The sequence below is a fragment of the Zootoca vivipara genome, chromosome 7 (assembly GCF_963506605.1).
Source record: "Zootoca vivipara chromosome 7, rZooViv1.1, whole genome shotgun sequence".
In the NCBI taxonomy this organism is placed as follows: domain Eukaryota; kingdom Metazoa; phylum Chordata; class Lepidosauria; order Squamata; family Lacertidae; genus Zootoca; species Zootoca vivipara.
The window spans coordinates 65,917,432-65,931,114 of record NC_083282.1 but is presented as its reverse complement, the minus strand read 5'-3'; the positions used below and the strand labels follow the sequence as shown (position 1 = coordinate 65,931,114).

Here is a 13,683-nt window from a genome sequence, read left to right as displayed (position 1 = left end):
AAGAAACTAACGGCAAATTTAGGTTGAAGAAGAATGTTTTTAACCAATGAAGATGTAACCTTCTGGAATAGCTGTGAGATGGAAGGAAAGAAGCACGTGGAGGATATCGTGTAGTTTTTTTCTTGATGCTAGGATCATTTAAGATTTTCCCAGGTATCTTTCTGCTTAGGTGATTGTGTTCCTTCACCCCCTCACACCTCCCCTTTTAATATAATGTTGTGTGGTGTACAAATACACCCAGGGGGTGATTTAGTGGATGTATTTTGCAGTGGCGGACTTGTGGCTCTCAAATATCTGTGGCGCCCTGTTGCATGGGGCACTAGCATTGTTGTTGTGATGCCTCACGAACCACCAGCCATTCTTGCATTCAATTGTGGAGTTGCGGGGCAGTGCTATCATGCTCTCTGTCTCCAGAAGTAAAATGTCTTGGTTGCTGAGGAAGAGTTCCTCTGCCCCACCCCGCCTTGGAATGCAGGCTTACTTGAGCTTCCCTACTTTTGTGCCTTCCAGCCTCCTAGCAGCTGTTATAAAAGGAAGTGGAAGAAGCTGATGATTAGTTGGTCAGTAGTTCCTGGGCTATGCCTTGAATCTGTTTTCTGACTCTTTGTTTCCCTTGCCTTGCTGTTCCCTGAATACTGCTCAGTTTTGTTTGCTCATTCCTTGCCAGATGGTCCTTAATTTCCCCCTGATCCAGCTATGCTGACTGTGTCTCAGTTTGTCTACTGAGACAAACGGCTGTATTTGGAACAAAATGAAAAAAAAAAATTCCTTCCAGTAGCACCTTAGAGACCAACTAAGTTTGTCATTGGTATGAGCTTTCGTGTGCATGCACACTTCTTCAGATACACTGAAACAGAAGTCACCAGAACCTTATTAGTCTTACAGGAAAAAGCAAGGGGTGAGATGGCTAAAAATAGCTTTATCATGTATAATGAGATAAGAATCCAATGTCTCTATTCAGACCAGGTCTCTCCTGTAAGACCAACTGCAGTCATTAACAGTCGTCAACAGGTTTACCACACCTATCAGCCAATCACCCATTCCCATCACCCTTCTGAGTAATACCTCTCCCCACCCTCTCACTATATATAAGGGTCTGGTGACTTCTGTTTCAGTGTATCTGAAGAAGTGTGCATGCACACGAAAGCTCATACCAATGACAAACTTAGTTAAGTCTCCAAGGTGCTACTGGAAGGATTTTTTAAATATTTTGTTTCAACTATGGCAGACCAACACGGCTACCTACCTGCTGCATTTTGGTTTGCAAATATTTTTTCCACCAATTTGGATTGACAATGATCTCAGGCTTCCCTACCCTGTAAGCTAGGGCTGCCATACATTACTGGAATTTCAAAGGTGGAATTGACATCTGGTGGGAGTTTCTGAAAGGTGGTGCCTTGTCCTGGATGTTAGGCAAGTCAATCAAAAGACAAAAAGCTCAACAACTTTTGGGGTGTCCTGGTAATCCTACTGTAAGCACCTTTTTGCAGTGCATTTTCTAACTACTTCTATTATGATGGAAGATCCTGTTTTGAACCAGGGGACTGTTTGCTCCAGTCTAAAGCTGTGATCTCTACAAAAATGTAGTGGCTGCATTCTGTAAATCATATCATAGCCCAATAGCTGCAAGCAAATTTCCCCATGGATGGAAATTATGTGTTTCCTAGCCATCTGGGGTGTGTGGGTGGGTGGGTGTGGTCAAATCTCCCATTATAAGTAGCCATAGCTGCCAAGTTATCCCTTTTTTACAGGGATTTTCCCTTATGCTGAATAGGCTTCCTCGCGAGAAAAGCGAAAACTTGGCAGCTATGATAAGTAGCTAGTATACGTTATCCCAACTTTGTTGTGTTTCAAGGAGCCATTGAGTTGAAGCTGAACGATATGGTGAGAGCCGCCAAGAGTTCAGAGCAGTGCACCATCAAGATGGCCAAGGAGAAGGCCATGCCCCGTTTCTCCATCTTCCGAAACAAACGAATGAGAGGCTGGTGGCCATTCATCAAACTCAAGGGCCAGGAAGACATTGAAAGGGAAGAGAGGGAGGCTAAGCAGAAGAAGAAAAAGAAGAAGAAGAAGAAGAAGTGGGGGAGCTCTGTAAAACCAGAAGACGTTGAGTTTTCAGATCCTAGTGGAAATATCTTCATCCTTACCGTAAGAGAATTGCACTAAAGATGCACCTATTTACATTTATTAGCTATCTGTTAACCCGTTTCTCTAGGCAGCATACAACAAAAATCAAATAGCACACTGAGGGTGCAATCCATATCCACTGGGTGTGGCATGAGTTGAGTGGGACTCTCCTTCCATCAAGTCCTGCTGAGCTCCACCGGCCTCCACCTGCAGAGCGATGCCAACGTCACTCTGCTGGCCCAGAACCCCCACTCCACTCTGAGTAAGGCAGAACTGCCGTTGGCAGGATCTCCACCATTGGCAGCAAGCGGGTGAGAGGCTCTGAAGCACAGCAGACTCTTGCAGTATGTCAGACATTTTGCTCACAGTGTGCTTCTCTGCAGGGAAAAGTGGAAGCCGAATTCCAGCTACTGACTGTAGAGGAGGCTGAGAATGCCCCAGTTGGTCGGGCACGGAAAGAGCCTGAACCCTTAGAGAAACCCAAGTAAGTATCTAAAGATTTATATAAATGACTTTGAGAAGATCAGGCTGGATCAGGCCATGGTCCATCTAATGCAGCATCCTGCTCTCATGGTGGTCAGGTACCTATGGGAAGCATACAAGCCTATGGGAAACCCCTGCTCTATACTAAGGATGGGGGAATCTGTGGGCTCCAACCCCCATCAGTCCAGCTGTCATGGCATCAGCCAGGGATGATGGGAGTTGTAGTCCAGCAGCATCTGGAGGGCCACAGTTCCCCACTCCTGCTTTGTACTGTTGTGAATTAAAGGGAATACATTAATATTGTTGGAACACACTATTTAACGGGAAAGCTGATTAAATGCAAAATGACCTTTGGATTTCCAGGCATTCAAGCATAGATTGACTTGTCTTCACTGTGAGCATTGACCTATTATCAGCTTGGGGTGGTGGTGGTTCTAGGTATGTGCTACCACAGGCACCCCCAAACTCCAGCCCTCCAGATGTTTTGGATTACAATTCCCATCATCCCTGACCACCGGTCCTGTTAGCTAGGGATCATGGGAGTTGTAGGCCAAAACATCTGGAGGGCCGCAGTTTGGGGATGCCTGTGCTATCAACAATAACTTTGTTGCTACACCCTTGTCCAAACCTGCACCAAGTCTTGCCCTTTCCTTTTCTCCCCAGCCGCCCGAAAACATCCTTCAACTGGTTTGTGAATCCCATGAAGACGTTTGTCTTCTTCATTTGGAAGCGGTACAAGAAGTACATAATTGCACTGCTTATTATTGCAATTCTGACCATATTCTTGGTTCTCATTCTCTACACAATGCCGGGATACATCAGCGAGAAGATAATAAATGGCTAAAGACAGTGCTTTCTGTCCTCTTCCCCAAGTTGGGACTTGACAAAGGAAGATAACGGTGACTTCTGTGCCAAAGACACCAAGGAGCATGTGCAGCTGGCTGATTGTGCCTGGAGCACTTTGGAAATGCAACTGTCAGAGTAAGGGAAGAGACAGCCCATTTTTGGCAGTCAGGCACCCTGCTCACATCTGTGATGTGATGACAATGATCTCTGAAGAGCTTTTGGAATGATTCATTAAACGCCTTGTCTGTCATTAGCTCTTAAGATGGTATGCTTGTTCTATGACCCAGCAACTCTTTATAGCTAAAGCAATCAACTGTCACTTAAGAAGAAAATTGGAAGAGGCCACCTATAGCAATGGATATAGAAGCATGGGAACCTAGCCAAATGGAAAGGAATTTATAGTTTTATGCCACTGCTGTCTGTGTCTCCAAATCATATGAGTCTGGTATGTGGGCGTGGTTTGCTAGGAATCGCCTGGCAGGTCCAATTGATACCCCTAGTGGTTCACAGTTGGTCTGTGGGTTGGCGGTTCCCCATTCCTTAATGTACTGGTCTGAGAAATGTGGATTTGCTAAATCTGCATTAAAATGCGGATCACATTTCTCATCCATCCCTACACTCTACTGCAATAAGCAGTATACATGCCATCATGTATGGAAGTGGGAGACAGCTGTGCGGTTTTCCATTTTTGTGGAAGATGCGCAGATGCTGGAAATCGTGTCTGTGCAGATGCCATAAATCACGGGCAGGCGTGTTCACATGTGCGCACAATCTGGCCCACGGAGGGATCTTCACTGGAGTGAACTGGCCCAGGTGAGGTAAACCTTGCCGACCCCTGGCCTAAAAGGTGCCTCTGACATTTGTGCAACCTCATTGTTTGAAGAACTATTCAGCATTATCTAGCAAAACGATTCAATTTTCCCAGCAAGATACTGCACTTTTGGAGCAAAGAAAATGTGTTGTCTTGGCAACAGAAAACTGTCTTGGACAACCCCCCCCCCCCAATATTGCCTGTATTAGCTGAAATGCTGCTTGTGTCTTTTTGCCCTGTGAAATAGTGACATTGATATAACATGATTTTTTGCTGTTCTTTAAAGATTATATGCACTTTTAAAATAAAAAACACTGCCACTTTTGCAACTTACAGGCTGGTTTCCCCCCCAGAAATGCATATTTCTACAGATGTATTTTCTTCTCTCTGTGTGTTTCTCTCCCTTACAGGTGAAGAAGCCACTGAGGGTGGGCAGTTTTAAGCTTAAAAAGCAGCCTGAGGGTTAAAATGCAATGCACCTCGCTATAGTGGAGAAACTATAGTGACCAGGTAACCTGGTCTGTACTATTCAGGTACTAAGTGTTGATGGGGGACTTCAAGGTCTCTCTCTCCTGCTTCCCCATATTCTGATTCTTTATATTTGAACTAGACTTGGACTGAGTGGTTTAAACAGAATGTAGCTGTTCAAGTAGTAAACATAATGGATAACCCTACTCCCTTATCAAGAGAGAGTGAGGGAATTACTAGGTTTCAGTGAGGATTCAAAAACAGTCAGGGGTGCCAACTTGAATAAAATATTTGGGGGGGCAGGTAAGCCCCACCCCACATAATTGATCACTAGACACAGCACGCACGCACACACACACGCACACACACGCACACACACACACCATTTGAATCAACTCTTTTGGGTGGGAGTCCCCTCAAATATTTTATTGGGGAGGCTGAAGGGACCTCAACCCCTAGCGGTTGGCTCCCATGTTAAACAGTATTTAACAAACTCTGAGTAGTACTGTGTTTTGGGGCAGGGAAGCAGCGGCAAGAGGCCAGCTCTTTGCAACTTGTGGACATGGAGGGACAGCGGCTGTTGCTCTGCTTTTCTGGTGTTTGTGGCCTTCTCTGCTACCCTTAGCTGCTTCCTCTCAATCCTGAGTTCCCCTTTTTCCGTGGCCTGGCATTATGACTCTGCTGCTTCTCTGGGTCTGATCTGCAACAAGGCGTTAAGGAAGCAAGATGCCTGAGCTTATCTCTGTCCAGGACTTTATCTCCCAGACCCAGGAGGATCTCAGCTCTCCGACCACCTCCTCTTTTACCAGCCACATGGGCAAATGCAGGAGCACCGTTTGCAGCCTAGAGGAGGTAAGAGAGGGTTCAAGGAAAGAGGTGGCGGCGGCTGGACTGAGCCCAAAGCGAAGGGGGAGATTTTGGGATCCCATGAGGAGAATTTGCTGCTGGGTGTTCCTCACTCTGTGCAGGTAAATAGACAAACTGAGGAGTGAAGAAGGGTGCAGTTATTTTTATTTATTTAAGGATTTGTACCCCTCATTTCCTTCAAAAGAGGAAGCTAAAAACAGCTTGCACAATGTCCATAGAGATTAACAGAGAACAACCAATTCCCATAAATGAGCTCGAAAAACCAAATAGCACAAGCTTCAGAGGAACTTTTATTCAATACAAAACTGCCCATCCAGCTAATGAAATTAACAGAAACCACTCCTCCTAAACATGCAGCATTCACTTGCCTTCTTAATGACTGATGGGCCAGATCTGGGGGAACAAGATTCCACAGCTATGTTGCAGGCAAGAGCCTCTACTTGATATCTTGCCAGATTTCTCCTCACTGACAGAAGGAACCCAAAAGAAGGGTACCAAAGTCACCTGGGAGAAAGCACATCCTAAGACTTGCCCCTTTGTCACAGTGACCTAGGACGTAAAATTAGCTTCTGAATTATTCTCAACCCTATTCAGGAGCACGGTGGCTTAAGTCCTTGTCCTCAGCAACTTTGCATTTATTAGAAGACTGGCAAGCAAGACAATTGTATACCTAAGGCTAAAATGGGGCAAGAAAGCATGTATAGGATTGCACTGTTGGTGTTAAAACAAATAAATAAATTGCACTGTTGTCCATGTGATATATCTGTTTGCTTTGCTCTGATACTAACTAAACCACATTGTTCTTACCATCCATAAGGGAAGGGCTGTGGCTCTTCCCTTCAAGTTTCAGATCTCAGCCTCTCCAAGCAGTCCCATGTCTGAAAACCTGGAGAGCTGCCTGCCAGTCAAAGTAGACAACATTGACCTGGTTCCCTGTGTTCCTATAGGGCACCCTTTCAAAATGCAATTATATCACACAGCTATCTGTGTAGGAGTCTGGGAGCCACCACCAAACTCTCCTCTGACTAACTTGAAACCACTTCTGCCCTTCTCACCTTCTCATTTCCTCTTATGAAATTCGTTGCATATATGCCCTTCAAGTTTCCAAATGCTGGACTCGTGTGAAGCGAAATCCAAAGGCCAGGATGCCTGATCACGTTTTGCATAATGCAGTTTAGCAGAACCCGCAAAACAGTAAAAGAGCCTTAGGGCAGTATGTTAAGATAAAATGAAAAGCTGGAAACAGGAAACCATTTAGAAATATGAATAGTTTGAGGGCTGAAAAGAAAAGCTTGCACATCAGGAAACGGAAATGTTGCATGAACTCAGGGTGCCCGAGAGGCAGGAATATCCAAAGCAGAATACTGAACTTCAAGAGAGCAACTTCAGAATGTTAAGTAATGAGGGTGAGGGGCACAAAGCTTTTGAGTTGCCCAGAGTTCCTCCTCAAAACAATGGGGGTGGGTATACAGCTGGGCATGATATAGAAGACCAACATGATTTGATTTTCCAGATGGAGGAGAGTGGTCATTACTGGTTTGTACGGTATGTCCCAGTAGCCCTTGGGGCAACTTGAATTCTGTTTTGCACCTAGAAAAACAGAGAGAGTCAAAAGAATTGGCAAACAACCTGAATCAGTTTTATAGCAGGTTTGAAAGTCAAGCATTATCAACTAGTGCCATTCAGTTTGCGCCAGAAGCACCAACAACCACCTCAACCTGTTCTGAAGTCACTCCGCTGGTGATCTTGAAATAGTGTTCTGCACACTTTGTATAAAGTACTTTTACATTGCAATGTAGCTGAAACAAAATTCCAAGTACTGTATATTAGTACTTGGCCAATAAATTATTATTCTATTCTATTCTATTCTATTCTATAATAATTTTTGCATATTTATAAACTTTGTTTTGCTTTGGGAGAGCAGCTTGTGCTTAGGACGTTTTTTTCTTTTTTTTCTTTAATGCCTTCAAGACTTTAGATTCTGATCGAATCATTCTGCAAAAAATGAGGAAAGCAGTGAAAGCAGAGCACACAACTGGACAAGGTCAGACTGTCATTGGGGATGTGATATGGGCTGCCCAGCCCAGAGGCCCTGAGAATTTTCCTGTAGCTTTAAGGGTTGCTTAGAAGGGCTAATTTTACCAGTGTCCACTTATCAATTCTTATAAGAAGAGGATCCCTCTCAGAGTCTTACAATGCAATATTATACATGTCTACTAGTCCTATTAAATCCTGTTAAATTAATGGAATGGTAATTACTCTTTGGCAAGTATATATAGGATTGCAGACAAAATTTGGCAACCATAGATCATAAAATCATAGAAGGGACCACAAGGGCCATCCAGTCCAACCCCCTGCCAAGAAGATAACACCATCAAAGCATACCTGACAGATGGCTGTAAAGCCTCCGCTTAAAGACCTCCAAAGAAGGAGACTCCACCACACTCCTTGGCAGCAAGATGTAGTTGATAGGATGAGACCTTTAAAGACACATCTTGCTTTTATGCATACACACACCTGTTTAAACAAGCATTCCCTAATCTCCTGACCGGAGCCTCCTGTTTTAATAGTTCTAATTTGTTCTTTTAATTGTTGTGTTATTTTAATGGAATTCTTTTATTGCATTGTTGCATGCCACCCCAATCTCCTAGTATTGTGAGATTCCAGGTGCTTACTCAGGGCTCGTGTTTCCTTTTGGAATGAGTCACGGTGGAGACTATGGTGTTGTGCTATATGGTTTATTAAAGGGTCTTGTTTCTCCCATAGCTGCAACCTTGGATTCAAGCAGAGAGCAGAGATCTGGCATGACTCTCTCTCTCTCTCTCTCTCTCTCTCTCTCTCTCTCTCTCTCTCTCTCTCTCTCTCTCTCTCTCTGCACTGCTTTGATTCTGGGTCACATTACTGCTCCAACTCTCCACTCTAAACTCTGACTTTTATTTGCTGAGGGAGGGGGCGCTACCCATTTGCCATCTTGTACCTAGCCCCTTGGGATGCAGGTGGCGCTGTGGGTTAAACCACAGAGCCTAGAGCTTGCTGATCAGAAGGTAGATAAATAGGTACCGCTACAGCGGGAAGGTAAACGGCGTTTTCGTGTGCTGCTCTGGTTCGCCAGAAGCGGCTTAGTCATGCTGGCCACATGACCTGGAAGCTGTACGCCGGCTCCCTCGGCCAATAATGCAAGATGAGCGCCGCAACCCCAGAGTCACGACTGGACCTAATGGTCAGGGGTCCCTTTACCTTTACCTTTACCTTGCCCCTTATTCCCTCTCCATGGCCTGTCATCCAGGTTATCACTTCACCAGTTGGCTAGCCTGCCTATTCCAAGAATTAAAAGCCTTGATTAAATTCTAACACTTGCTGGATCCAGAGATTAGAGGAGTCTAGCACATACCTTAACACCTCAAACTTATAACAGTATTTTAGATATGTGTGCGAATATTTTTGCAATTGATTTTGTAAACACCTTGCAAGCCGCTTTGGCAATTAAATGGCATACTGCATTAATAATATTGTTGTGAGTTGGGGGGGTTAATCTGCATGATGCCTGAGTCCCTTCTAATTCCTGGGGTCATGGAACCAGCCATCAAAGGTTAAAATATCTTGGAGGATCTCATTGTTGAACTAGTCAGGCAAGGTTTTTTTTGTGTGTGAGTTAATGGCCATAAGGATCACGTTGCTCTGTGCCAGAGAACAAATGGGCGGGCCCCCTCCCTCACTTAACTGGTACAGTAGTTAGAATACAAAAGCCTGGGCACTTGTGTGTGAGAGAGGAAAGCAGACTGCAGGCAGAAGCTGGAGAGGGAGAGCCATGCTTGATTTCTGCTACTGTAGAAAACACAGCTGTGGCTATGGGAGAAGCAAGAACTTTTGAGGTTTTAATGCTGTGAACCCCCTCATTTTAGACGCAGGTTGTATGTGTTACTAAACCATATATCCTAAAGACACTACAGACGGTGCTGTCCTTCATTCCAAGGAAACAGAACCCTGAGTAAGCACCACTTGGAGGTTGGAGTGGAGTGCAACATTATTATTATTATTATTATTATTATTATTATTATTGATGTGTGCACACTCAAAAACTTTACTCACAACAAGTCATATTGTGCTTAGGATACACCATGCAGGGAACCATTACCCTATATTTTAAAATGTGTGATAGCACATTAAAATGATAACCAAATCTTTATCATTTGGCAACAGTGGTAGAGCACATTCCTTGCATGTGGAAGCTCCCAGGAAGAGCTCCTGGTTTTTCCAGATGGAGCAAGAAAAGACTCTTGTCTGGAACTCTGGAAAGTCACTGACAGGCAGCATAGGCAAGACAGACCAATGATCAGAACTCTGTACAGTATCAGTAGTTCCCCATGTTCCTCACTTCCCTGAGCAATGTGAAATCCAGGGGTAGCATCTTTACAACAACTGTTTAAAATAATACAAGTAGAGTGCCTTGGAAACAACTGGTTTCCTAAAAACAGGCTGCAGAATTGCTGGTCCTGCAGTTGGGTCAGGTTCCCAAAGGCAGCAGCTGCACAATGTCAAAATCCTTCATCTTATTGGCAGCTCTCTCCATCTGCCCTCTCTTCCATTGGACTCTACCCATTTGTACCTTTTTTGGGGCATATATGAACAAATTGTAGTTAATAGCTGCCATTAAGAAAACATCACTCCATAATTTATTGATTATTAGCAAGAAAGCAACTTAACAAAGGATGACCACTTAACTTACTCCTGAATCAATATGCGTCAGAGCTTTCATTGCTAATTCAGTCAAATAGGTATAGGTAAAGGGACCCCTGACCATTAGGTCCAGTCGTGACCGACTCTGGGGTTGTGGCGCTCATCTTGTGTTATTGGCCAAGGGAGCCGGCGTACAGCTTCCAGGTCATGTGGCCAGCATGACAAAGCCGCTTCTGGCAAACCAGAGCAGCACACAAAAACGCTGTTTACCTTCCTGCTGTAGCGGTACCTATTTATCTACCTGCACTTTGACATGCTTTCGAACTGCTAGGTTGGCAGGAGCTGGGACCGAGCAACAGGAGCTCACCCCATCGCGGGGATTCAAACCGCCGACCTTCTGATTTGCAAGCCCTAGGCTCTGTGGTTTAACCCACAACACCACCTGTGTCAGTCAAATAGGTAGCTCACTGTTTTATCATTTTAGGGAATTTTTTGTTTGTTTTAGAAAGGTGTACATGAATGTTCAAACAAATTTTGCTTCTGCAGATCTCATTAACCACTTAGAAGCTCACATTATTACCCAGGAGAGGTTTTCAGGGAACTATCACAACAACAGTGATGAGAAGCTAGCTGAAGCCTTCATCACCTTTGCTTCATTCTCACGGGAGCTGCTAGATGCTGTCAAGAGTCTGGTATGAAACTGTTCTCCGCACCCACAGATTTGTCTGAAAAACAAAAGCATGATGACAGGGGCATGGTCAATGGTCTCAGTCTTCCCTTCCGGGCCCAAAGGAGAAGAGCAAAGGCCATGGGAGAATCTGAAAAGGCTACCTTTCCTTTTCTTACTGAAATTAGGGCATGCAAATAAGCCTACAGTTTGATCCCCCCCTTTCTTTTCCCGTTCCTTTTTGACAAGCTAAAACAATAATGCAATTATTTTTTGTTTTATTCGTTCTACTTTATTGTAAATGTTTCCATCCCCACCTTTCAATTAAAACTTGGATCTCCAAAGGGGGCTTACAATAAAAATAATAAATACAACACACATTTCTAAAGCACAAAATGCTCAAGGACCTCCAGGGCGTCCACTATGAGAAATGGGCCACATATTACTGGTGTTTAGCTATATCAAATAGACTAGCTATTTGATGTTAATGCCTGTCAAACAAAATGCCTTCTGGTTTTACTTTACTGAAATTGTTTTGGCATCTCTGACATTGCCTCTGAGGAGATCTGTAAAGTTTTGGACTGGACTACAGAGATCCTTTAGGAGTTTGGGGTAATACTCAAAGGATTGGGATTGCCTGCTTGATGCACTTGTTTTTGCATTCCCATAGTGCCAGTTGGATCTGTATGTTTTTATTTAGGTTGTTACAAGCAAGCAAAGCCCTAAATGTGCAGTATTGTCCTTCCCAAAATGAAAAGGATGCCTTAAATTATATCATCTATTGCTGGAGAGCACTCAATAATATGAAGAAGCCGTTAGTGCTAGCTACATATTGAACTCTCTCTTTTTGTAGTTGCTGAGCCTGTATCACAACATTCACTTTTCCCTGGACTCACTGATCAAGGGAGACTTTAAAGGGGTGAGTAAATAGATGCTGAAAAATGTGTTTCTGTCCGGTTATTACTGTTAGATTGCTTAGATTTTTGTTCATTCATTCATTTTTACATTTACATTCTGCCTTTACTCCAAGAACTTCAAGGAGGCACAAATGGCTCTTTCCATTTTTTAATCTTTACCGGTATGTGCTGCAAAACTTTGTTGCTCAACCTTGTTCTCATTGCAATGCAATGCAATGTTTTAAACTGATCCTGTGGGATCAAGTATTGAGATGCACTATAAAAAGCATGAAAATAGCAGGTAGGGAAAATAGAGGTTTGATTCTCTTCACCCCATATAGGGCAGCGTAACAGTTTAGCAATCTGTATGAAATATGAGGAGTCCTGAAAGGACTGAAATAGGGAAGAAGAAATAAAACAACAACTAGATTTATTAAGTCTTAGTTTCTTTGTCTCTTGATAGGACTTTAAAAAGCCTTTTGAGAAAGCCTATAAAGACTATGAGAGCAAACTGTAAGTTGGCCTTTTCCTCTTAAGCCAATGATTGCTTCTGTACTTGGAATTGTTTCTAGCAAAATACACCTGCACACAGCCATTAATAAATACTGTCTCCTTCTAAATTCCAGTGCAAAGATAGAGAAGGAAAAACGAGAGCTGGCAAAACAGTATGGGATGGTAAGGACAGAGGTTGCAGGAGGGGAGATTGCTGAGGAGATGGAAAAGGAACGAAGGATGTTCCAGTTGCACATGTGTGAGGTGAGTGAGGCAGATGAAAAAGTGCTTCTTCCTATCGTTTCCTGTGTCAGTCTGCTTGACAACACTGCATGTTAAAACGTGATATAGTCTGTCTATTTCCCTTTATGGGACAGATACTCATATCAGATTATTTAAATTGTTATGTAAATAATAATAATAATAGTTGCAAACTATTACTTCATTTAGGAGGCAGGAAGCACCTCTGAACTCCATAAGCAGGGCACTTGCAGGCCAAGTAGATGCAATAATTTTTTTAAAGAAGGAATTCTCTTCTAAAGATTTTACATTCATTGTGGATGGAATGAAACAATGGGTCCTACATGATATTGTGCCCAACCTAGAAAAAAAAAATCTTACAGTACAAACAGAAGTTGAGTCTGGATGTAAGACATTTCTCTACAATAAATGTGTGCTTGCTTCTATTTTTGTTTCTGTGCAGTTTTCAGGATTGTGACTCAGTTGCCAGGATATCAGATTTCTCCAGCACTTGAAGTCTTAATGCTTTGTGTTTTGTACCTGGGGAAATGCAATGCTTCCCCCAGAGAGTGTATTCCCTTTGGTACAATGCAATGTGGTTATATTATAGGTGCTGCTCTGGCACTCGTCAGTCCTCCGTGCGCCAGTAGTGATTTAGTCGTGCTGGCCACATGACCCAGAAAGCTGTCTGTGGATAAACGCTGGCTCTCTCAGCCTGAAAAGTGAGATGAGCGCCACACCCCATAGTCACATTTGACTGGACTTAACTGTCCAGGGGTCCTTTACTTTTAAAGGGATATCTTAACAACAGATCCACTGAATGTGTTTGCTTTTGTTAGGGGGGAAATAATCCTTCTACACTAGTAGCTGCGGAAGTAAGAATGAGTTGTCAAGGGTAAATTAAAAGACAATGTAAACACTATATAAAATCTGCCTTTTTTTAGAATTTGAAGGGGGGGGATGGAGCTGATTTAAGTTATCTAAATACAAAGAGTTTGATCCAGATTTGTCTTTTCATAAACAGAAGGGCTCCTTTCGTTCATGGAAGGGACTGAGATCCAGTGGAAGATCCCACTGGGGAAAGGACAGGAGGAGGCAATTTTTCCTGA

General features: G+C 43.4%; 2 protein-coding genes across 4 annotated transcripts in view; both read left to right on the top strand.

The window, feature by feature from the left end:
* The window catches only part of LOC118089180 (fer-1-like protein 4), a 61,629-nt gene extending 56,619 nt beyond the window's left edge, over positions 1-5,010 (top strand). The window contains exons 44-46 of the mRNA XM_035123607.2: positions 1,856-2,148; positions 2,511-2,611; positions 3,274-5,010. Coding sequence (XP_034979498.2) covers positions 1,856-2,148; positions 2,511-2,611; positions 3,274-3,454 — 575 coding nt within the window. The 3' untranslated portion in view covers positions 3,455-5,010. The remainder of the gene's footprint in view (positions 1-1,855; positions 2,149-2,510; positions 2,612-3,273) is intronic.
* A 115-nt stretch (positions 5,011-5,125) lies between these two features.
* The window catches only part of LOC118088251 (arf-GAP with SH3 domain, ANK repeat and PH domain-containing protein 2-like), a 33,256-nt gene continuing 24,698 nt past the window's right edge, over positions 5,126-13,683 (top strand). For all 3 annotated transcript variants that reach the window (XR_009557930.1, XM_060277216.1, XM_060277217.1), the window contains exons 1-6: positions 5,126-5,587; positions 7,574-7,646; positions 10,826-10,971; positions 11,800-11,865; positions 12,306-12,355; positions 12,469-12,598. Coding sequence is in view for 2 of the 3 variants with exons in the window: in XM_060277216.1 (XP_060133199.1) it covers positions 5,462-5,587; positions 7,574-7,646; positions 10,826-10,971; positions 11,800-11,865; positions 12,306-12,355; positions 12,469-12,598 (591 nt within the window). In the remaining variant the exon portion in view is untranslated. The remainder of the gene's footprint in view (positions 5,588-7,573; positions 7,647-10,825; positions 10,972-11,799; positions 11,866-12,305; positions 12,356-12,468; positions 12,599-13,683) is intronic.